The sequence below is a fragment of the Falco cherrug genome, chromosome 2 (assembly GCF_023634085.1).
Source record: "Falco cherrug isolate bFalChe1 chromosome 2, bFalChe1.pri, whole genome shotgun sequence".
Taxonomy (NCBI): Eukaryota; Metazoa; Chordata; class Aves; order Falconiformes; family Falconidae; genus Falco; species Falco cherrug.
This window is the reverse complement of record NC_073698.1, coordinates 15531864-15555458: the sequence shown is the minus strand read 5'-3', so window position 1 is coordinate 15555458 and position 23595 is coordinate 15531864. Positions and strand designations below refer to the sequence as shown.

Here is a 23595-nt window from a genome sequence, read left to right as displayed (position 1 = left end):
AAGCTCACAGCGAAATCCTCCCCGTCTTCCAAGCAAAGCGTTTTCACGTAAGTTTTAGGTGCTCCCCCCTCCCCCGTCGCCTTCCCGGCGAGGCCGAGGAAGCGGCCGCCGGTCTCGCCATGGAGCGGATGTGGAGCCCGAAGCCCCGCCGGAGCCCGGGCCAAGGGCCTCCCGCCGCGCCGCCGGCTGCCCTCAGCGCCCTGAGGCGCGGGAGGAGAGGGGCCGCGCGGCGCCCCCGCCACCGGGGAAGAACAAATAAATGGGGGGTGGGAGGAAGAGGAGGGGGCGGCCTCCCCCCGACGCGCGGGAGGAAGAAAGGCAGCGAGCGCCCCGGCAGCCCCGGCCGGGCGCCCCTCGCAGCCCCGCGGAGGGCGGGTTCCCGCCCCAGCCCCCTCCCCCACACACCTCCCCCGGGAGGAGCTCGGCGGCGGGGAGGGAGGGCGAGAGCGCGGCCGGCCCGTCCCGTCCCGTCCCCCGCCCGCGGCGCGGCCGCCCCCTCCCCCTCACCTGGCGGGAGTGGGCCTTGGGCTCGGGCGGCTTGAAGAAGGAGTCGGGCAGCTTCCGCAGCCGCATGGGCAGCGTGTGCGGCACGTTGGCGCCCTTGGGGTTCATCACGGCGTTGAACAGCGCCTCCAAGTCGGTCTCCGAGTCGCCCCGCACATGGACGATCTGGTGCCCCGCCGGAGGGGGCCCCGCGCCCGGGGGCTGCGCCGCGCCGGCCGGGGTCCCCGACACCGCGCCCGGGGGCTGCGGCGCGGGCTGCTGCGAGGCCGGGGGCTGCGCTGCCTGCGGCGGCTGCTGCGCTTGAGGCTGCCCAGGATCCATGGCTCCGTCGGGATCCCCCGGCGCTTCCCTGGCGGGGCTCGGCGGCTCAGAGCCCGGATTCCCAGTCCCGCATGCCCCGCTCCCCGGGCCGCGGCTCGTCCTGCTGTCGCCGGCGCTTATCACCCCTCGGCAGAGAAACCGACCCGGCTGCAGCAACTGGCAAAACAACTCTGACCGTGCGGCGCTTCCCCGAGCCCGGCCCAGCCCGGCCGGCGCCTCTGTCCCGGCGGCGGAAACTAACTCACACAACACACCAAACAAAAGTTCGCAGTTACGCCCGCCCGAATCACTCTCCGCCGTCGACTCCGCCCCTCCTGAGCCCGCCCGCACCGTATCCGACCGAGGCAGCCTGTGCCGCGGCAGTCCTGCGCGCGCCCGCCCGCACCGCCTCCCGCTCGGCGGCCGCCTGGCGCGAGGGGCGCCGCCCGGCCCCCCCAGCCCCGCGCCGCGCGCGGCCCGCACTCGCCCTGCGCCCGGGCTCGCCCGCCACCCCGCCGCCCTTCCCGGCGCGCCCGCCCGCACCTCTCCCGGCTGCCGCCCGCCCGCCCTCCGCTGCCGCGGAGCGGTGCCGCCAACCACAGCTTTTTTTTTTTTTTTTCCTCCCCGAACTTTTATCCCAACTTCCAGGCGGCCGCTCCGCCAGCGGGTGGGGAGAGGCGGCCGTGCTCCCCTCCCCCGCCGGCCTGCGCCTGCAGGGAGCCGCTGCCGGGCAGGGGCTGCGCCCCCACGCACGCGTACCGCCCGCGGGACCAGGCGGGGACGCGTCGGGCCGGGACACCCCCCAGCTCCGGCCAGCGCCCTCCCGCAGCGAGGGCAGCCGCGGGGCTGAGGCGGCGGGGCCCGTCCCCTCTCGGGCTGAGGCGGAGGCCGGGCCCGGCCTGCCGGCCGTCGCCTCACCTGGCAGTGGCGGGGCGGCCGCGCCCCGGGCGGCGCCGGCCTGCGGGGCTGCTGCCGCGGGGCCGGGGGTGGGGGCGGCGGAGGGGGCAGGCCGGCCGGCCGGCTGGGGGGCGCCTGACGCACCTTCTCCCGGTCCCGCAGAGGTTTCACTGACTGTGGAGCTTCCCCCGGCATTTACGCGTTGTGGCTCTGAAGGGCTGGCTCAGGAAGAAGGGACGAGACGCTTTGATAAACGCATTTTATTAGATAAAACGGGTGAGGGGGACAAAACTGCCAAGAAAACAGCTTCGAGAAGCACGCCTTTTAAACACAGCAAAAATTGTTGCTAACTGCATAGTAGCATCTGCGTGACGTTGTAGCTCTGCAGAGCATATCACCAAGGAGCACATCCTTCCTCGTAAGAAAACTAGGCAATGTCTACCTGAATTCATGCAGAGAGGCGGCCACCTCCATTATAAAAGTGGAGAACAGCTGGTTTTATAACTAGTTATTAAATAAGCTTCCACCAAAACAGTGGTACAAAGTATGCACGTGTCGCTTGCAGGGATCCACAATCAAGTAGGCAAACGTCTGCGGGTGGCTGTGGCTTGAGGGGTAACACAGGCCATTATTACCCTGCGAGGAAGTAAAAAAAGAACTCAAACAACAGCATTAGCCACAACATGGGCACCCATGAGAGAATTCATAAATGCTGAATGAAATGTGTCATTTTGTTGCAACTGTAACAGTTTGTTTCATGGCAAAATTGAATACATACGGTCGTTTATTTAAGGGAGATTATGTACCCTTGAGGTTCCTGATGCTACAAAATGCACGGTAGTTCTGTCTGTATAGCTCCAATAAACTTGAGGTAAATATTAATAAAAAATGTGAAATTTAACATGTATGCATGCATTTACACAATTAGAGCCTAAAATACAGATTATTAAATACACAACCATGCGATCATGTTTCCTTTGAAACAAAAACATTTAGGGACTATATTAATATATAAAGCTTGTTCTATCAGTAATTCTTTTGCACTTAACATTTGCTAATGCATCTGTTCAGTTTCAAATATTTGCATTTAAGGAAAACCCTCATTACAGCTCTTATTGACAACTTTGAACTGTTACTGAAAACATTTTGATTGCCAGACCTCAGAAAGGGTCTGAAGGGAGTCCAGACACCTAGCTCCAAAATCCTTGCTCTGAAAAAACCCATGTTCAGCTGATGACACCAGAACTGGGCTCTTCAATTTAACATTGTACGTCTGCACGTCAATAAAAGCTTCAGCACTGATGGAGCAGCACAGCTTGACACACACTTCATATCCATTAGGGACCCAGGAACTAGAGGGGGGGATTTTTGGAGGGTTGATTTGGTTTTACGTATTCAGTCAGGTAACTGAACATCTGAAAGACCAACAAACAGCTGACACCTCCTTGCTTTTAAAATGTGTAACAGTTTCCCCTTGTTCCACAACACCTTTATACAACAATTGACCAGATGTAGGTTCTGTTCCACTTTTTTTTTGCCTGAGGGAAATTGATATATTGCATATGTTGTCCATTTTCTCCAGGAAAATTTTAAACTCCCGGACTACAGACTATTCCAGATTAGAGGCACATCTCTTTCGTTGAAGCTGTCTTCCTTTGCATAAAATAACCCATCTCTTTTTGGACCAAAGGAACATGAAAACTGTAACCTCTCCCAGTGGTTAAGGCAGTCAGCTTAGAAGGGAAAGGTCTGGGTTCCAATTTCTGCTCCAAGGACCATTTGTAAAGTTTATCCAGCAGTTGTTACTGGCACCCCATTTTCTCTCCTGTTATTTCAAAGAGGATGAACCCCCTACTACATGTTCCAGTGTCTTCCTTTGAGGGATTATTCAACACCATAAATCTTGAATTAAGATAAGCACCACCATAAAAAGCATTGTTTAAAACAGGTAGAGATTTGATAATGTTTATTCACAGCATTTTCTGATGGTAGCCAAATGCTGCAAGCTGAAAATAACATTCTGTTTTTAAGTGGTGCAGCATACAAACTCTGTAGCTCCACTTTTAAGATGCCTAGCTCTCTCCAGGTATTTTTCAGGGATATGTGTGTAACACCAGATTCCCAATATCAGTAAGGAGAGCAAGCTTCAAGATTTTACAGTACTCAGCATCACAATGCCTTTGCAGTTTGATCAAAAAATAACCTAAGCTCATGCACAAAACTGGAAAAAAAAAAAAAGGCAAAAGAAGACCAACATGCAGATGTGACTGCTAGTTAAATTTTTTTCCCATTGCTACTGAAAATCCCACTCCTGCAGTCCTTATGGAATTGACCAACATCAGTTGAGGTTTTGACTGTTTAAAGGCAGTGTTAGCACACTAAAAATTTGTTCAACTCACAAATAAAAACAACTTAAGTTCTGGTGATGAGGCATTTCAAGAAACTTTAGAATATACCAAACCTAGTATGAGGAAAACAATAAATATAACCTAATTAAATGAAAAGGGTACTTAAATTTATTTTAATTAGTAAAAGAGGTCATTAAACCCCCCAAAATCCTTGAGCATAAAGACTCTGGAATCTACACAGACTTGCTCTGGGTTTTAGAGCAATAAGGTGCATGTACATTAATTCAGAATTGAACAATTCCATCTGCAGTGTGGACTTCAGACATGCAGGGGGTGTAATGATTGATTTACTGATGTTAGAGTAGGATAATTTTACTTTTCCATTGTAGGAACACAGATAATCAGCTGATGATTTAAGAGTACATATGCATAGTATAATGCATAGCATAATAAGAAATAAAGATAGTGCTGAATATCTCTCAAAACTGCATAATTTAATCAACTTTTTTCTTAATACTTTTTGAACAAACTATGCATTACACTGATTTCTAACACTGCTGTAGTTCAAGTTCAGGTAAAGAAAGTTCTAAAATACAAGCCAGCATTCAAACACTTCAGCTGTAACATTTTATTATGTGCAAGCCCTAAAGCTCCCAAGGGTATTTGGAGTTTGACAGAGTATTTGGTCACAGGATTTTAAGTTCTCTTATGATGCCCACATCTGTCAAGTTTTAATCCTAAACAGATCTACTAACGTTTAAAACTATACCTTAATAATTTAAAATGTTTGCGTCTCTACTAGTGTGCTTTTTTAGGTAATGTTTCTAAAACAAGGGCTTCTTAGCCACAGCTTAAAAACCGAATAAAAAGGAATGGATGGTGTCAGGATGCTGTTACATAAAGTTCTTAATTCCTGATTCCATTTGTACTTCAAATATACAAGTATATTAATTTGTTGATTTCTTAATCCAGCTTGCAAAAATGTGCATTCTTCTAGCTTCTCAGCTACTCAAGTCTCTTTTACCAGAACAGGTTTTTTTATTTATATCAGGCTAAGAAGGTATGTCCACTTCTTTCAGATACAAACCAAGGAAACATGGCTCAAAAATCGTCAGCTCAACATGAAGATCATAGTAGCACACTTTACAGTTATTTACCAAATGAAACTAAATCTACTGCAGAAATGTAATTATCTCCTTGACAGAAACTTTTCATCAGAAGCACAAGATATTTGTGCTCCAGTAGGTGCCCTTCCTGTAATTTTCAGTTTAAATAGTTTTGATCCACATAGCCATCAAACAATCTAGACATACACACTCAAGCCTTTCTCTATTCTGAGAGAAAATTCTTCAGGATGTTCTTTAATGCAAACCAGAATTTCAGAATTCTCCTTCACCATGCAAATTTTCGGAATGTGCAGTAAAGCCCAAATTTCCCCTAAGGCTACAGGGAGGATAACCTGCTCTGTATTTACAGTGGATTTTCTTTTGTCCATCCATTTTTTTTGTTTTCAAAAGGTTTCTGAAGTTTTTCTTTTTTTTTTCTTGTCTTTTTTTTAATTATTTTAATACTGATGATATTTCATATATGACAAAGAGAGTTAAATATCAGCTCTTAATTATCATGCATCTACCTAAACATAGAAATCTGTGAAGTTCACATCAATATCTTAGATTCAGAGCTGGGGAGGAAACAGTAATAACAGAATAACAAGTTATCAGGGTTTTGCTTTTTTATTTAATTTTTGTTTTATTTTTATTACAGTCTGTACCCTGGTAGAAAGGTAAGTTTTGATACACCCATGAAGTGCTTATTTTCAAAAACCTTTCAAAAGCCTTTTATGAATCACACATAATACTCAAAATATGATGACCCACAGGTGAACAACTGGGCTATTGGCAACTTACAGGGAAGTTTGTGCAGTCTGAAATGACATCAGCTAGTTCTTTTGAAAGTGGGTACATTATCTGACATTTAATTATTACATATTCTGGTTACTCAAGAAGAATTTGGAGTAGTTCATCCTACTGTAACAATTAAATGACAGATATGCTGAACCTAGTAAACATGCAGCCAGTTCTCAAACTTATCTTGATGATAAATGTATGATTTTGCAAGAAAAACAGATAGGAATGAGACTTGACAAGGGAGGATGAAAGAGGTTAGCACTCATCTCACCACTGCAACCTTTTTATATACTAAACTTCCTTGCAATCTTTACAGGAACAGGAATAGCAATACAAGCTATTCAGAAAGCTCTATGAACATTTCTAAAAATAAAACTATACAAAGTCAAGTGGATTCTTAATTCTTACTGTTATCTTAAGTAGATCTAAAGCCAGAATTATTCAGACCTAAAGATATAGGTTTTTTAATAAACTAGTTTCTGGATGATTATTATGACTTCAAGTGTAATCCAGTAAAACTATTGTTAGTAAACTACCAAATAAAACTTTAGTTGGTGCTTATTGATAAAGAGTTAGTAAAGAGGGCGAGAAAGCAGGATGAGATCAGGGAAGGAATTAATGAATAAAAAAATTACAACTATGGAAAAAAAACCACCTTTAAATTGGAATATTATGCTTTTTTTTTTGTGTAAATGTCAATTCATTATTTTCATATTATGCATGTTACTTCCAGTAAAATTCTGTACCAAAAAATTATTAATACTTACATACGCAGACACTCTGAAGACTGTAGAAATAATATGTATTTCTTTTGTTTCAGGATTCTTTTGAACACTGAAATACAGGGGAATAATATATGCTTAGTACATACAATAAGCACTGATTATTAGAAACCTTCATTTAATAAATAAATTTTTAACATATGCAGTGTTCTCACTCAAATTTGATCACGTTAAAATTCAACTCGTGGCACACTGACCATGAAAAGGTACATTGACCATGGTCATAATATGGATATTGTAACATTTTACTGAAAACTATTGGAAGTATCTAGTCATGTGAGTTGGTTTCACTGTTTTCAGCTACTAAATCACAACAATATTACCCAGGCCAAGATTACTCTAATATAAAGTTTGCATTTTGATAGCTATGAAAAGTTACTCAGCCAAACATTTTGTAAGAATCTTTTTATGAATTCTTTGAGAAAAAAAAAAAAAACTTGCAAAGTGAATTGCATCTTAATACAGACTATAAGAAGTAGCAGCAGAACTGGTGAAGAAATGCAGACTTTAGTTCATTTTTAATCAATATATAATTACAGTTTAGGTTCATTTTTCCTCCTTTTGAATGTTGTATATATAGACAGCTATGCAGCTTTGGGTAGTATTAGTTCTACATTTTTGTATTTCTAGACTGTGTTTGTTGTGAAGACTTCCATTTCTTCCATCATAATTAATAAAGCACTAAGATATTGTTGCAAAGCCTCCAGGCGTCTCAACATAATTTTTATGTTTATTTATCTTAATATATTTTAATTTTATATAAAATACAATGTATTATAAATTATAATTAATGATTTAAATTTAAGTCTTTTAAAATGTATCATTTTCCCTCAGGCCTGCTTTAAAGCGATGCTTACATTTCTTCATAAATTAGATCATGTAACTTCTATTAATTTATCTAATTTCATAGATTCCTATTTACATTAACTTACTGTGGAGCAGTTGAGCCTTATAAATTCCATACTTACAAAGGTCCACGAAATGCGTATCTCAAAACCTGCCTTGTCACAAACAAGTTCAGTTCCCAGGAAAGGTCCCAATATAGCCAAGCTGCTAGGGGATGTGTGTTAAGCGCCACCAGCTCCACACCAGCTCCAAGCAGTCCCCCATTACGCTGCTTTCACAAAGCTTCTTTTTATAAGAACGAACAAACCCCAAGTCAACCAACATCTTTGTTCATTCAAATCTCTCCAACCAATAAAAGAAATTGACTCTCTGATTATCTGATTTCATCTGTAATGACACACTTATGTGCAAATTAAGCCTATAATGTGAAGTTGATCTTTCCTGTGGTGAGTCAGTAATGAAGCTTTATCAGAATTTTTTGTTGCAACTGACACGCTGATATACTCAACACTGACACAGCACTGCTGAAACTGGTACTGACCCCAGCTGTCTAGACGCCTTACCACCCCTCTAGAGATTACTGCCTTCCCAGCAGGGACAGCTCAACTGGTTCATGACTCAGCTTCTGAACCACTGCAGTTTACAGAGCAGCATATTAAGATAAACTAACATGGGTGACAGTTTATGCTAACGTACCGGGCTGTAAACTGCAGCAGTTCAGAAACTTTAACCATCTCTGCTGAAAGAGTAACAACTTCAGAACAAGGTATAGGAGGTTAGTGGGGTTAGCACTTTCTACCATATATCACCACCCCCAAAAGCTACTGTTGTATTTAAGTTACTCAGGCTTCATATTCTTGTGTCTGAAAACAATTTCTGATTTCTTAGTTTTTATGTTATACCAAAGTAAGGGGTGACAAAGAACAAGTTTTCCTATTTATTCCACTGCCTTAAGAAATTTTCCCCTTGTGGTTAGCTTCCTGTACATCATTTATTCAGACTGAGTATTTATTTCTAGTACTTCAGTTAATTTTTAAGGCAAAATAATTTATCTGCCAAAATCAGATGAGATTCTTCCCTTGCTGACTTGAAAGAAACCGGGAGGTTGCCTTTGACAAGCTCCTTTGCTCTATTTTTTTCCTAAAAAGTTTTAGAAAAAAACACCTTGTCTTCTTGAAGAGGATAGTATTTTCTTAAAAATAGTCTTCATACCTCTGTTCTTTCAAATTGTTAACTTCTAAACTATTCCTTGAACATGGCAGTTCCTTCACAATTTTAATGTGCATCTATCCTCTTTTTATAAAGAGCAAACTTCCTTATCGTATCTCAATTCACTTTGGGTTCTATTTATATCCTAACCTTACTGGCAATATTTTATTAGGCTTTCCAAACATTAAAAGAACAACTCAATGCTTTCATATAAATGCATTTATTATGGGGGAAAGGGCATGGAGATGGCACAGAAGGAAGGAGAAGGAACAATGACTGCAAGATACTACAGCAGGTGTTACCATGGAGAGACACTGTCAGAAAAATCAGGGGTTAAGTACAAAGGACAAGATTTATCAACAAAGAGTCATAGATTATAATTAATAAATTTTTGACATGTGAATGTATTCTTTAAACCAAAATATAACAGCAAAGACTTTGAAATTATTTAGGTTACATGGGATATGACAGTTAGCACTAAAATCTTGGATGGATTCAACTGGTCACAGACATTACTGCTGGATTAGTAACAGACAACAAGTTGTGCATTAATTCATTAGGAAGTAATTATTATTCATTTTACAAAAGAGAAGATGCCTGCCATTTAATAGTTGTATGTGGAAGTTCCTAACTGTGCTTGTAAAATATCTAGAGCAGTTAATTTCAAAATATTATTGCATTCTTTCACAATAAAGCTATATGCATGGAAATGCTTTAATAAAATTAAATCCTAAATCTTTTGACACTATTTTGAATGCTAGCTATGGAGTTAGGAAAGGCTGTAAGAAAGAGAAGTGGGGAAAAGCTCACAACAGGCCTGCCACTCCCAGCACTAGACACTTCTGTGGAACTCTTCATGCCAAGGCTCTTTGCCATAATAAAAATTGTTACAGGACCAAATGGTGAGGGTTTATACCTCTATAAGCATATCATGATCAGACTAAGTTCATTTGTGGGAGCTAATTTTTCAATGCACATCAGCTAGCAGCTATTAATTATTGTACTATCCATCTGTTTTTCACCAAGCCTTCCGAGCCCTCAAAACATAGAAATCAAAGCTTAAGAGTATAGTTTTCAGAATTTTTTAATACCAAAAAGTTTTTAGTACTGCTTTACAAAGAGTAGAAAGTATCCAGTATGACTGCAATCCAACATGAAAAGAAAACAGATGGAGGGTAGCAGTGTAAAAAATAAGAATGTCAAGGATAGTTGGTATTCAACAGGACTTTGAACTGTTCGGTAAACAGAACTTAAGAGACCACCACTCTCATTAGCAATTGTTTACTGAAAACAAGAGACCATAAGAAAGTAATTTTCATTGCTTTATTTTCTGGTATCATTTGTGCAAAAATGAAGTAAGTAGCACAGTGCACAGATTGGAGTAGAAATTAGAAACTAAGTCAAGACTGTGGCATCAGTGTCCCTTTTCAAAGCTGCATTGCTTATCCCTTCACTGGCTTTTTCTCTCTTAAGATGGTGGTAAGAGAATAGCAGTATCATTCTGGATAAACTGGGAGCAGGGGGAAATGTGACAAAGCAGGAGACAACTGTGATTGTGAAGGGAGAGGGAAAGCCTGAAATGTCAAGATCAAAAGCTTTTCTCGTGGGACCGACAGAGAACTTAGTATCAAAGGAGCAAGATAAAAGATTTAGTTAAGTTGTGAGTTTCTTTTTCAACTGCTAGTCAGCGTTAATGCCAGCTCCACTGGCAGTGAGAAACCAGCAGACATTCACAAGCACAGAAATGGAGAGACACATGGTAGATAAATACTGAAGATCAGTTATGTCATATAAACTGAGTAGATGTATTTCAAAACTTTGGAGGACAGAAAGTCAGCTGGCAACTGGGGAAAAAACCCACCCAAACTGAAAACACCCAAACACCAAAAAGCAGAGGAAGGGATCTTGAAAGATTTTCTCCTGATACTGTATAAAGGACAGAAGTAGCACACAAGAGAAAAATCACAGAAATATATAAAGTGCCAATAGGGAACAGGCTGAGGGTATAGAAAAGGCAGACCTTGAAAGCAGGATGAGACGGTGGAGAAGATTTTGGCAGATGGTTTGTTGGTTTGTTTTTTTTTCCTTAAGCAACAAGAACTATTTGACATCCTTATCAAATTTTACAGCAGGAAAAGGAAAAAGAACAGGAAAAAGTTTAAGGAGATAGGAAGGTAAAGAAAAGGAGCAAAATTGGAACAAAATGTGAATGAACATGTTCAGGATAAAACAACTCAAAAGCAGAGGGAAGCAATAAAGTAAAGGAACTGATTGGATTTGTGCTTTATCCTAGGTCAATTCAACAACACAAGGGCAGAAACAGCTGTAGTCAATGCAGAGTCAGCTAAGGCCAGGGATTAGAGTAACAAACAGCTTCTTTCAAGTGCAGAGTGAACAATTTAAAAGAAAAGGAAGGGTAGAGCTGAAGCACTGATGGATCCTCATGTCATACTCTGTTTTTCTGAAGAACCCACTTGACTTCCATCTATGTATTCTATGACAATATCAAAACTAATCACACTAATAAGAAAGCTCTGGTGACTAATCATAGTATCCAAATTAATACATGCAGCAATCTTAAATTCATTATTTCTACAAAAAATATTCTTGGAATATTGATAACGCTCAATTTTTCTGTCAGTGGTTTCTCTAAAAGTATCAACTGTTCTACTGCTACTTTAATAATTTATTTTAGATGATGCTGGGGAACAGCACCTAAGTCAACTTACACCCTGAAAAATACTGACCATTAGAAAATCTGAAAGCTTCTTAGAAGTTATTAATGATTTGTAAGCTGCTTTGGTTCAGTATTACCAAAAATTTCCAGATCCAGCCAAATATTTTGTTTTAAATATTTTGTTCAGATACATCAATCTATATACAAGTGCTACAGAAGTAAATAAATATTCAGGTGATTAAGAATCACTGGGTCTAATCCCTTCACTGTATTTTTGTTCAGACATACAAATTTTACTTTTCAGTTTATCCAAAGACATTTTAAGAACAGACATAATAGTGAATACATCTTAAACAATTTTTTTCCTAATATGCTTGTATATAATCTTAAAATAGGAGATAAAGTAACAGTTGGTCATCACACCATTCAAAACAGAGCTGAGAAAGAAGAAAAATATCAGTTCCTACTTTAAGCAATTTGAAGTCTTTGTAGTGTACAACCTAGTGCATTACTTAATATCCACATTATCAGAGTTGTACTATCATTTCAGAGCTCTGCAGTTGTTTTCCATTGTTCAGGTTACTGTTGTTGTTTATACTAACACACGAATACTTACTATGAGTGGCAAAGTATAATAGAATACAAAATTTTAGTAATATCATTGATACATTTCCATTAGCTTAGCTAGGAACGAGTCTTTGCTAACTAACCACTAACCAGGAAATAAGAAATGTTGTCAATTGCATATGGATATATGAAAACAGGGCAAAACCCAGCCTTTTTTTCCCCTGAATTTGAACGTCTGATCCATCACCTCTAATCTGAAGAAAAAAAATACATAAAATTCCATACACCAGACCTAGTAAAAAAAGTGTGCTAGTCCACTGTGTCATGTTAACAGCCAGATTCTGTCACCCTTAGCTTTATGCTGCAAGAACTGTATTTGTGGAATTAAGAATGCCAAAATCCTATTGTACTTAAAAAAATAATATTCATCAGATAGAATAATACAGAACTAAAAAATTCAACTAAATTATTTGATTTTTAAATCCTAAGCCAAAAACATCTTAAAATCAGTCCACGACTATATATCCAAGACTTAACTGATATTTTATCAATGACAGTGGGAACACAATCTGGTTCCAGTGCCATGCCATGTTTTCAGTAGACAATTACAGAAACAAAAATGTTTGAGATGGAAGTGAATTATAAAACATCAATGTACATATACATAATATTAAAAAGTTTTTATGTCAGACAATTAAAATTGCATCTATTTTGCCATTAAACTACTTATCATTGTTACCCGGTACTTTGATCATTGAAGGCAAAAATGCTTGCAGATTGATTAAATAACAGCCTCACTTTTGAAGCAGTAATACACAATAAATATAAACAAATTAACACAAGGTATCTATGACAGCACAGCACGTACATATACAGTTGCATAAAACAGAAAACACTTACCTCACCAAGTCTTTATATAAAGCTTTTGTAGTTTGTAAGTATGGATCAACTACATCTTCAAACTGGCAAAGAGTTCCTCCAATGCAAAGATGTTTAAAAAGACAGAACAGAAATTCCTCACGATCCGATTGACTGAATAAGTCATAATGGTCTGAATCTTCCAGAAGCAAGACCTTGTGGAAGAAGAAAATAACAATGAAGTCAAATAGGTGAAAATTTCTTATTTGAGATTAAGTTTATAAACAATGCAACTACTTTGGAGTTGACGTCCATATAAAATATATGAACTAGGGATGGATTTAAGTACTTCTCTTTCTTCCAATGATGCAATTATATTCAAAAGTTATAGACATAATATAAAGCAGAATCGCTGTCAGATCTGTGCCCACAAGACATAAGGGAAAGTTTTTCAAGAGTCTTGTTATTCACTGGTTAATTGCTCATCATGCTAATGAAGCAATCAATAATCTGAAAATAATCTAGCTGTATTGGGTATGTGGGTCACTGCTAATTAGTTTGTCTTTGATAACTTTGCTTATGTTTGCTTTTTTACTCTCAGTTTGGAGAGTTATGTCACATTTGTAAAGCAATCCCAAGGATCTCCCAGAGGGGATCACACAAACTCACATCATCCTTTACTGCAGACTCTAGTAAACCATTAACTTTAGCCCGGACTAACCAGACATGCTATCCAGCTGCACGCATGTGTCTCACCTGCCTTTTGCTGCACTATCAGGTGAACAGAGACTTGCTAGATTAGTCCCAGTGCTATGCACCGGAAAGGTGGACAGGAACTGTAACTCAGTACAGCTACAAGACATTTAAGTCACATCAGCCAAACTGCAGACGCCAACCCAGGCAAAGCTAGACAGGAGCTTACTGCTCTCTGGCCCTCTTTATAACAACACTATACAACCTGAGTAAAAAGAGGTCAGAGCAGCAAGTGTCGTTGATGGCCACCTCATCTGTACCCAAACCTTGTTCCTGGTTGAAGCAAGAGAAGACATGGCAGGTAAGAAAGAAACCTGCAGTTTTGCAGCTGAGGGCCAGCCACCCTCTGACACCAGGCGATAGACAGTTTGCTGCCCCCTACAGTCTACCATCCTCGTGTACTGAATAACTCGATCTGGAATTTTGACGCCATTCCTGGAAGATTTTGACTCTTAATTTTCTGCCATTTTAGGTTTTAGGAGTAGGAATCATGTTCATTTCAAACAAATGTGAATCCTTCGACTTGAAAAAGCAGACACACACATCCCTTCCAAGGAAAGGAAAATGGAAAGAGACTGAAACTCCAGTGATTTATTTTAAATGTTGCCTCTAACTTTCCTACATCCAATATACTTAATTTACAGAAAACATTTCACACATACTCAACTTAGAAATAAATACATAGTATTTTTAACTGCTAGGCTACAAATCACATCTGAAATTCAAACATGAGCATGCATTCCCTCCTTTTCCCAGAATTTTACAAGACAGACCAGTATTTCAGGCCACATCCGGTAACCAGTGTCACTGGTTCAAATACATTGCCTTCAAAGGATTTGCCAAGTGCAAATGAATGCAACTCTATAATTATTAAGTACTTATGTTGATTATATATACAAGGAAGAGTAAAATCCAGTTCTCCCACACTATGCTTTGCTAATAATAAACAAACATAAGTAAAAAATATTGGTTTAGATTATGAAGTCAAAAGAAACACAGTGAAGACATACATTGATTAAGAAAGTGCCACTGTTAAGAGATATTCTTTTTTCAGAATAATCTGTTTTCTGACACCTCTACTGCAGTACAACAAACAGTTTTTACCTTGCTGGTCTGTTCAGGAGAGATACTTACTCCTTTTCCAGCATTACACTGAAAAATATTTTCCCTTTTCATAGTTCCCTCTTTGACACACACACACACACACGCTACTTGAGACAAGGGTGGGTGGAAGAAGGTTTTATCTTTTTCTCCCACCTAAAAAGGAAAGAGACCCTACCCGGAAAACAGCCATTGCTTTCACACATTCACACATTGCAGTGCCTCAGTCATTTCTATCATGTGGCTATCAATGCTCATTTTTATCATGGAAAGTATGTGTTGTCAACAAAAATTAAATACCAAAAAATGTGTCCTTATGGTAGCTTATAGAGTATGAAAAATGATAAGAAATTATTCATTGCTATACTGACCTTCCTTAATTCATCAGAGATGAGAATATCATCGTAATAATCATCATAACATTTCACAATATCGCCAGTTTCTCTAACAACTCCTTCTGAGTATAGCCGATCAAAAAATGACATGGAAATCTGTGTACAGGGCACCACTGTAGCTTCAATTTTTGTCACTTTCGAACCTGGAATATATAGGAAGGCTTCACTTCAGGTCTCTTGCAATAAATAAAATAGGAGAATTTCCATATGCTAATGGTTTTACATTAATTTGCAACTTGATAATGTGTGGAAATAATCAACTTCTCCAAATGGTTGTGTGTGGCATATATATTTTTTTTTAATACAGACCCCATAAATATGACAATCACATAATCCCTCAAAAACCAAAGAAAGCTAAGAAAGAAACAAGTATAAAGGAAACATTGAATTCATCTGCATGCTACTTTGCATTAAGGTTTTTATGTCTGCTTCCTCTGTTGATAATTCTACCAACCAAAAGAATAATAAATGAAACACCATGTGAACTCAACATCACATTAGATCACACCCTTGGAAAATCATATACTGCAGCTTAAGCCTTAAAGAATCTGAGGACAAATACCAAATTTGGCACAATGAAGTACAAAAGTCAATAGCTGCTAACAGCACCCTACAAAGTAAAAACCAGAATGAACAGAGCCTGACAAAGTTTTGGTTTGTTGAGTATTATTATATCTGAATTTTTTGAAAAGTTCATTTGTGGCTACTGCAAGCTTTACTAACCAGCTCTTTCAGAAGATAAAAAGGTACTATCAGCACTTCCTGTATGAATCTGTATGAATGCAGTATTATCTCTGTAATCATTAAGCAGAGTATGGGTGAGCCTGAGCACAAGTGAACGTGCAACACGAGGGCAAGGTGTCTCAGCAGAGAGAGTATTCACAGCATTCCAGCGTTCCATGAGTTTACTCTTGGCTTTTCTCCTCTGTAGGTTCCCTTGATGGGAGACTGGCCAACAATATGACAATACCAAAAGGCTTTTGACCATACAGTTAAAGATAAAATTAATTGGTGTTTGACAAACTGACCTAAAGAGTCCCTAAGGTGCCCAAATTTCACTCCAGATGACAGCATTTCCAGAACAGAAACATGCCAAAAAGGGATGCATGAACCATGATGCTTCCAGCAGCACCTATCATTTCATTCTGATCCTAATCTTTGCAAGCATAGCATAACCTAGAATTTCTCTTGCCCCCACACTTCCAAAAAATCATTGGGATTTCTCCAATGTATTATTACATGGAGATTATTTATTCATAAGTTAAGTAGGACTGGCATTTTACTATCTAAGCCCAGGTAAACTGTACCACCTACCTAATCAACAGTAAGAAAAAAATTAAAAAGAAGTTAAAAGTTGATGGTTTGAAAATGTGTCTACTTAAGCTAAAAATAATGGCATGAAATTTTAAAATTATTTTATTGGGCCAATGCGCTATGAAGAAAGTCAGCTATTGAGAAAATCTTGGTATTTAATTGTTTGGCTTCACATCTACAGATATGGTTATGAAAAAAAGAGTACTTTTTATTAAAGAAAAAATGTTTAGGACATTCTCCTACCTGTCCACATAATGACTATCAAAAAATAACCAAATTATGTAACCAAAATCACAAGTCAGAAAAAACATGACTTACAGCCTGACAACCTAAGAAAAAAACCAAACTGATTTTTATTTATTTATGCTTCCTCCCACCAGACTCATCTAACTTCTAATTCTCCAGCTTTCTTTCATGGCGATAGAGGATTTTTATTTTATAAGAGATTTAATATGAGTTAAATAGGCCTCTAACATATAACTGTTTTGTAAAGATGAACGAATTAAAAACTGAGTCACAACTAATAAAAATGAGATATTAAGTGACTTGAGAAAAAAGAAACATCTTACATTTTCCCAGTTATTGAGCTCAAAGTATAAGAAACTGAGCTTTTTATAGGCCTTCAAATTGTTAGGATTTTATTGGGGGAGGGGGAGGAAAGGAGACACACTTCTGCTCTGAAACAAGATTTTATGAAAACTTTAATCAGGAAAAAAAATCAAGAGCTTTGTAATCTATTCAGTAGTTCAGAAAACCAAACTATCAATGGAAAAGTTTAAATGTACTAGAAGCTGCTACTCTCCCATTTGAGAGGTGAGATTTGAAATTGGAGATTCAGAATTTCCTGGAAGAGAGTGATCAGTTTTAATAACACCGTGAAAGTGAGCAATAAAATGGGAAGAAGAAATGCCTTGAGAACTCTGCAAGTGGAAAACAAAGAGCTGAGAAGCAGTTTAAGCTTATTATAACGTACAGCTTCTTCCAGCTAGCTCTATAAAGTGCCGCCCATATATTTTTACATGAGCACACTGCATATCTAGTGTGGGGCAGATAAACCCCAGATTAGGTATATTTAGAATTCCTCCAAAGTTTAAGAAAGATTTTTACCTCAGGGAAGCATCTGGCAACTTACTATCTACAAAACAGTTTATATAGAACATATATAGAACATAGCAAGTTCAGTGCTCTGTACTAAAAAGATGGTATTTCAAAAGTAAAAGGTGCATGTTGAAGATTTATAAGTTCTAACGACATCTAAAATTTTTGCAAATGATAACCTGTAGCAGTAGTCTAAACACCTGCTGATTTAAGATTACCTTCTTTTAAAAACCCATTCCAAAGACTGCAATCATTAGAGCTTCAAGTACATAGCGCAAATCAAGAATCTTTCTTAGGCAAATAGTGAATTTTTATTTACACAAAAAGACAGTAACCCTATCCCTTTGAAGATAACTTTTCAAGTGTTAATTGAGCTTAAGCAGATACAGTCCTGCCTCCTCAAGACCGCTGACAGGTGCAAGGCCAGTAACGTATCCAAGAAAAAACTACTAGTTTGCATTGCAGCTATTTAAAAATACAAGACTCAAGTTGTAATTTGGTACGCACCAAATTTGTTCCTTTTGGTGTTTCTATTTTTTAAATATGAGAGTAATAGATAAAGGAGGAGCTTAAAGCACATGGAAGAACTATTAAGTACTCTGCCATGAAGCCAGGAAGAGGGGAAAAATATCCCTACTACAATAGGCAAAAAAGTGTCGTGTAAGAATAGGTAATTCAGTATCTGTTTGATCAGATGAAGCAGACTAGAGAATATCCTTGGGTACTGTTTACATAAAATGTTATATTTCAGGTAATGTTAAAGTTGGAGTCCTTAAGACAATGTACTCTTGTGGGCTCTACCGTGAATCCCAACACGTGGGGGAACTGAGAAGAGAGGTACATACTGCATTCCCTGGGGACCCCATGCTGTATGCCACTTTTTGATTTAAAAGACAGAGACTGAAGATATTACGGTCTAATAATATTAAAGTAAGGATGAAAAGCAGTCAAGAGAAATAAAAATGAGATTAGACACAGGAAAAACAAAGTAATACAAGTAACAAAGAACTTTTAAAAACAGATTTTAGGAAAAGGAGATATGTAACAGAGAAAAGGTAGATATAAATATGAAACCGTGCCCACTGAATTAAAGAGAAAAATAAATTCTCAGTGAAAAGGTAAAAGTGAACCATAGCCTGGAAAAAGACAAAAGGATTATGAAAACAAACACTCTGCTAAAGTAGTATTATATTGATGTTTCATATATATATATATATATTTAATGCTGACATCTTTCTTTGGGTCCATAAATACTTCCTGCCCAGGCTCATGGCAGGGAGGAGAAGGGAGGTTTCTAAGAACTTTTCTAAATCCCACTTATATTATGCATCCAAAATATCTCCCCCCTGCAAAAAAACCCTAACACTTCTGTGTGCAAGAGAATAAACACAGTATTTGAATCAATTAAGATTATGTAATTGCCTTCAGATTTTCTAAGAAGCAAAATAACCCCATTTCCAGTTGTTTTGTTTGTTTTTTTTTTTCCCAAGGACAGTAATGTGTTTTTAAAAGAGTTACTCCACAGTGATAAGTAAATGATGTATCTGGATTAATATATTGGCAAGCCCAAAGAAGAAAATACCGGAATACAACTTTTTTACCTCCTCCCACTCAAAAGCTAATTCTTACTATATTTTCAAAAAATGCACATGAAGACTAAGTATAGAAAAATGTGCCAACATTCCTCACCAAAAATAGGCAAAGAATGGGAAGATGAAATTTTAAGAGCAAATGGGGTATACCAGCTGTTCAGGATTTAGAAAGGGAACCCTTCCAGTCCTCAGAACAAAATGCATTACTTCTGTGCTGAGGAAGATTGAGCAGAATCAGGAGTTAAGCTGGGATACTTGGCAAGTGACCCTCCGCTCTTAACACGAGGTATGTAACCTACTGACCTTCACTACAGGGACTGGCAAGTCATAGGCTAGACAGACAGCCTAAAAACAAATCTTGCCTGAATCAGGAAAAGGTTTACCCACAGTCTGAAATATATTTATTTTCTTTCTGCTTGCTAGAATGAAAAAGAGGTAACTGAAGGGGGCCTTGAGATATTTTTTGCATCTTATGTATGTCAATTGTTTTAACAGCCAGATACAGTGTTTGGAAAATGGATTTTTGCTGACAAAAAGGTAGCAATGTCTAGTGTCATTGTATAGAGTGTGGAAAACCTATGCCAATTCCAGAGAGTTGAAATGGAAAAGTTAGAAAATTCCCAAAGCTCCATTAAATATTTACACACAGTAAAGTACCTGCAGACAAACCAAAAGAACTGAGGACTTCCTACTACTCCATTTTAAAATATTCCCATTAAGGAAAATCACTTTGGTGATATCAGAGTTCACTTTATGCATAAAATCCCATTACATTATTCCGTGCAATTTCCAGGAAACTTTGTGTGTCATTTACATAATAAAATTTACAGTTTCAAAGTGGTGCCATAAAATCATGTGCTATTTGCTTTTGGTCTTTCTCCTTCAGTCCCTCATCTCCATCTACAGACATAATCAAGTGTTGTAAGTAGTTAATGATCTAGCAACAAACTAGAAGTCAACCTCATACCATGATTGCAACTTGAGCAACCTATCACATGGTGCTCTGCAGCTGGATCACTTCTGTTGTGCAGATAGCATATTTACACAAACTTGGTTGAGGGTGTGGTCTGTCTAATCTTCTGCTCTAATTTGTATAGAGCAATAATCTCAGATCTGTCCTAAGTAAGGTGATTGCATCTATAAAAGAGTGCCCTTCTCCAAATGTTATCTGAATAAGGTAGTACTATAATTCCACAATTAATGCAGTTGATTATTTCTGGATATACAATCGCGTCAACGGGATGTCGTAGACTGTTTAAAAACAATTCTAATCGCTTAGTTTATGGATCAAGGTAGTGGTCAAGGAAAAAAGTGTAAAACGTGACAATTTAGTAACAAACTAGGTAGGAATCTTTTCTATTATTTAGTAAAAGAAGTCATTCTTTAAGATATTTCAGCCAGGTGAAGATACACATATATGAATTGTCATTATTACAAAATGGTAAATTAGAGGAAAATAGTTACAACACAGACTTTTCTATTTAGGATTAATTTATTCTAAATTTACCCAGTGTAATCCATTGTCCTGAAGCTGAGAGCAACTTTAAACTGGAGCTCACATTTTGATCATTAAAAAATGCCTGTAATATTCAAATAAGAGAACACAAGTTAATGAAATGAAATCGTTTATAGTGACCTGGATATTTTGAAAGCAAATTACAGGGATCCAATCAGTAAGTAGATTCTGTATGATCTTTCAGTTTGGATACTAAATATCACACCACCAAATACATTTTTTTTGTAACTTTGTATAGCCAGTCTTTTACATATTCAAGATACCTTCATGCACACATTTATATATGCTTTATTAAGGTTTTACAGTAAAGGATTTTTAGTCCAACAACACAAAAAAAGTTGTATGAAATCCTTGGACGTGCAGAAAATGGAAGAAGTGATGAAACAATTCTACCTTTCCATGCAGTGTTGTTGAAGTAAAAAATGAAATGCTAAGTATGATTGTAAAATTTACATTTTGTAAATAAATTTAAAGCTTGGAGAAGTGTAGAGACACACCAACATTACTAAACAGATAGAGAAGAGATCTGTAAGTTATTGAAAAGGTGGAGAAGATGTTCCACAGTTTGAAGTATTCAGTCCTACTGATTTATCAATTAAAACAAAATGGGAGGTGCATAGCAATGTTGGTAGTTGACAAGTTTAAATGACAGATAAGCCAATTAAGAAAATCCACACTTAAGTATATGCATACAAGCAGACTGAATAATCACTGAACTAGCTGCTAAGAAAATGATGGATTTTCCAGTCTCTGCATAACAAAATCTCTACCTCCTCTCTGGTATACAGAGAGATCAGACTATATAATTTAATGGTCCCTTTGTTCTCAATTAATTCACAGCTACTCAGGGTTCATAATTTCATAGTTACATTTTTACATTTTTAATTCAAAAGAGACAAGCATTGAGAATGTAAATACGTATTTTTTAAACATCAGTAATTTGAAATGTTTATCAGTGGGAGACGAAATATTGGTATATTTCTGTGTGAATGTCTTTAAGATACAAAGAAATGGAATTCTTTATCCAGCATAAGAATATAAAGTAGACATGCAACAAATCAAAGAGTTGTTTTTAAAACAACAGATATAAAAACCACACTGTTTTTAAAACCACAGATTATTTTTTTTCTGTCCGCAGATGAACAGATTTGACTTTGCAGACAACAAATGGAGAGGACACAGAATCAGCAAGAGATTTGAGTCTCAAAAAGCTGAGACCCCAAAATTCCAGTATAAAGCAATGGTATTCAATAAATTTTAAAATCTTGTTATTTTCAGATATATGGTGCATATGCACATCTAATGGCACAGTGTATTTACTGTGACAAAGCAGGAATAGCTGGGAGCAAGGGTACCAACTGCATGTACACTGTTTAAAGTCTCCCCAGGGTGGACTTCCCAACACTAAATGTGGTGGCCAAGATAAGCATGCAGTTCAGATTCCCATTCTTGGGAATCCTGAATGACTAAATTGTTCCCTCAAAGCAGAGTAACATTAGTACAGACTAAAATATTTTTACTGGACAATACAGTTAACCCACAAAGCAAGACTTGAGCACCACACCTAAATCACCTACTTTCAAGGAGACAGTGAGCCGGCAAATAGCATGCTAACACTGCTACAATGTTTGCCATTATGCAGTTTTCCAATAGCTATAATTTCATGAAGAAAGTCAAAATATTAAGGGCTTAGAACTACCATAAAAAATTCATCCTTTTGATAGGGCTTAAACTGCTGGTCAAAACTGAACGCTTGGGCTGTGATCCTGCCTTGCATGGACCTGAAATGGAAAAATTAGATTAATTATGCTGCAGACATACCAGATACTTACTCATTCTGCAAATTTGGCTAGGTACACTACATAAACTTCTATTCTGACCAATAATTACACTTTTTTCTTTTTCTTTTTTTTTTTTTCATTCTCACTTAGAACCGCCTCCCACCCCTCCAAGGAGGGGAAGCGCAACTGCTGCTCTAGCAGCATCAGAGCAAAGCTGTGAAGCTGAAACAGATCCTGGCTAACTCTGGAAGACAGGAGAAAGAATACATGCCCTGCACCTCGGAACAAGCGTTTTACGCGCCTGAAAAATGCTGAAGGGACTTACAATTAAAAGAGGGGGTAGGGTGGCGTGGGGTGGGGTGGGGGGAAGAAAAAAAGAAAAAGGAGAGCGAAAAAAAGAGAGAAGGGAAAGAGAGGTGAAACCAGAGAGAGGCGCCGCCGCCAGAGCGGAGCCCTGAGGGCGCGGTGACGGCCCCAGCCCTCAGCTCCGCCCGCCCTTTCCCCTCCCTCCCGCCGCCTCTCGCCGCTCCCCGCCGCCCCCGGCCAGGCGCCTCGCGCAGCGCGCTCTCCCCCTCCCACCATTTGAGAAGTCGCGCCCCGATGTCCCTGTCCTCCAGGCAGGGGAAAACTTTCTGGGGCAGGGAGCGGAAAACGAAGTCCGGCGCGCAGCGCCGGTCCCCGGCGGACATCTTCCAGCGCCAGCGGCTGCTCGGCAGTTGCCGTGGAGACGGCGCCGCCCAGCCGGTGCGCAGCCGGCGCGCTCCCGCCGCGGGGCTCGGGCCCGCTCGCAAGCGTTCCGCGCTCACCCCTTCCCGCTGAGGGCCGCAAGGCACCGCTGTCCCCGTTCGGACAGGATTTCTTTGGTTTTTACCTATAAAATCCCCTGACTAAGCATCAGCCTTCTCCCCCCTCATCTCTGCTCCTGCCTGTGCACCGGGAAAACGCAGAGCCTAGCAGACGGGCACGCAAAGGCAGGGACTACCATTGCTGGCTTAATCGATGCCACCCCCAATAACATAATACCGAAACAAATTATGAAAAGTGCAAAGTTATGAATTATGAAGCTGTAATGAATCAGGGCTGCTTCTTACTTCCTAGTGCATTGAGCCATTTGGAAATAGCGAGGCTGTGCTCTCAACCTGTTCCCAGT

The 23595-nt window shown here is 39.6% G+C and overlaps 2 protein-coding genes across 9 annotated transcripts in view; both read right to left on the bottom strand.

Annotated features, from left to right (window-relative positions):
* The window catches only part of YAP1 (Yes1 associated transcriptional regulator), a 98728-nt gene extending 97608 nt beyond the window's left edge, over window positions 1–1120 (bottom strand). For 2 of the 8 annotated variants that reach the window (XM_055702122.1, XM_055702123.1), the window contains exon 1: window positions 508–1120. In XM_055702122.1, coding sequence (XP_055558097.1) covers window positions 508–825 — 318 coding nt within the window. In that variant the 5' untranslated portion in view covers window positions 826–1120. The remainder of the gene's footprint in view (window positions 1–507) is intronic. The other 6 variants (XM_055702117.1, XM_055702125.1, XM_055702120.1 and 3 more) reach the window with 4 other exon arrangements.
* A 717-nt stretch (window positions 1121–1837) lies between these two features.
* Window positions 1838–23161, bottom strand: CFAP300 (cilia and flagella associated protein 300). The gene is made up of 7 exons (XM_055703404.1): window positions 23025–23161; window positions 22364–22445; window positions 20656–20728; window positions 15121–15287; window positions 12938–13110; window positions 6724–6790; window positions 1838–2337 (listed from the first exon to the last, which is right to left on the bottom strand). The coding sequence occupies exons 1-7, from the start codon at window positions 23132–23134 to the stop codon at window positions 2206–2208; spliced, it is 804 nt and encodes a 267-aa protein (XP_055559379.1). The 5' UTR covers window positions 23135–23161; the 3' UTR covers window positions 1838–2205.
* Window positions 23162–23595: the final 434 nt, after the last annotated feature.

Excerpts from the sequence above, each read along its gene's own strand:
- CFAP300 (XM_055703404.1), bottom strand. The coding sequence starts at position 23,134 with ATGTCCGCCGGGGACCGGCGCTGCGCGCCGGACTTCGTTTTCCGCTCC. Across the intron at positions 15,288-20,655 it reads AGGACAATGGATTACACTGG|GTTCGAAAGTGACAAAAATT; the intron begins GTAAATTTAGAA and ends TATATATTCCAG. Across the intron at positions 13,111-15,120 it reads TCTCTGATGAATTAAGGAAG|GTCTTGCTTCTGGAAGATTC; the intron begins GTCAGTATAGCA and ends TTCTTCCACAAG.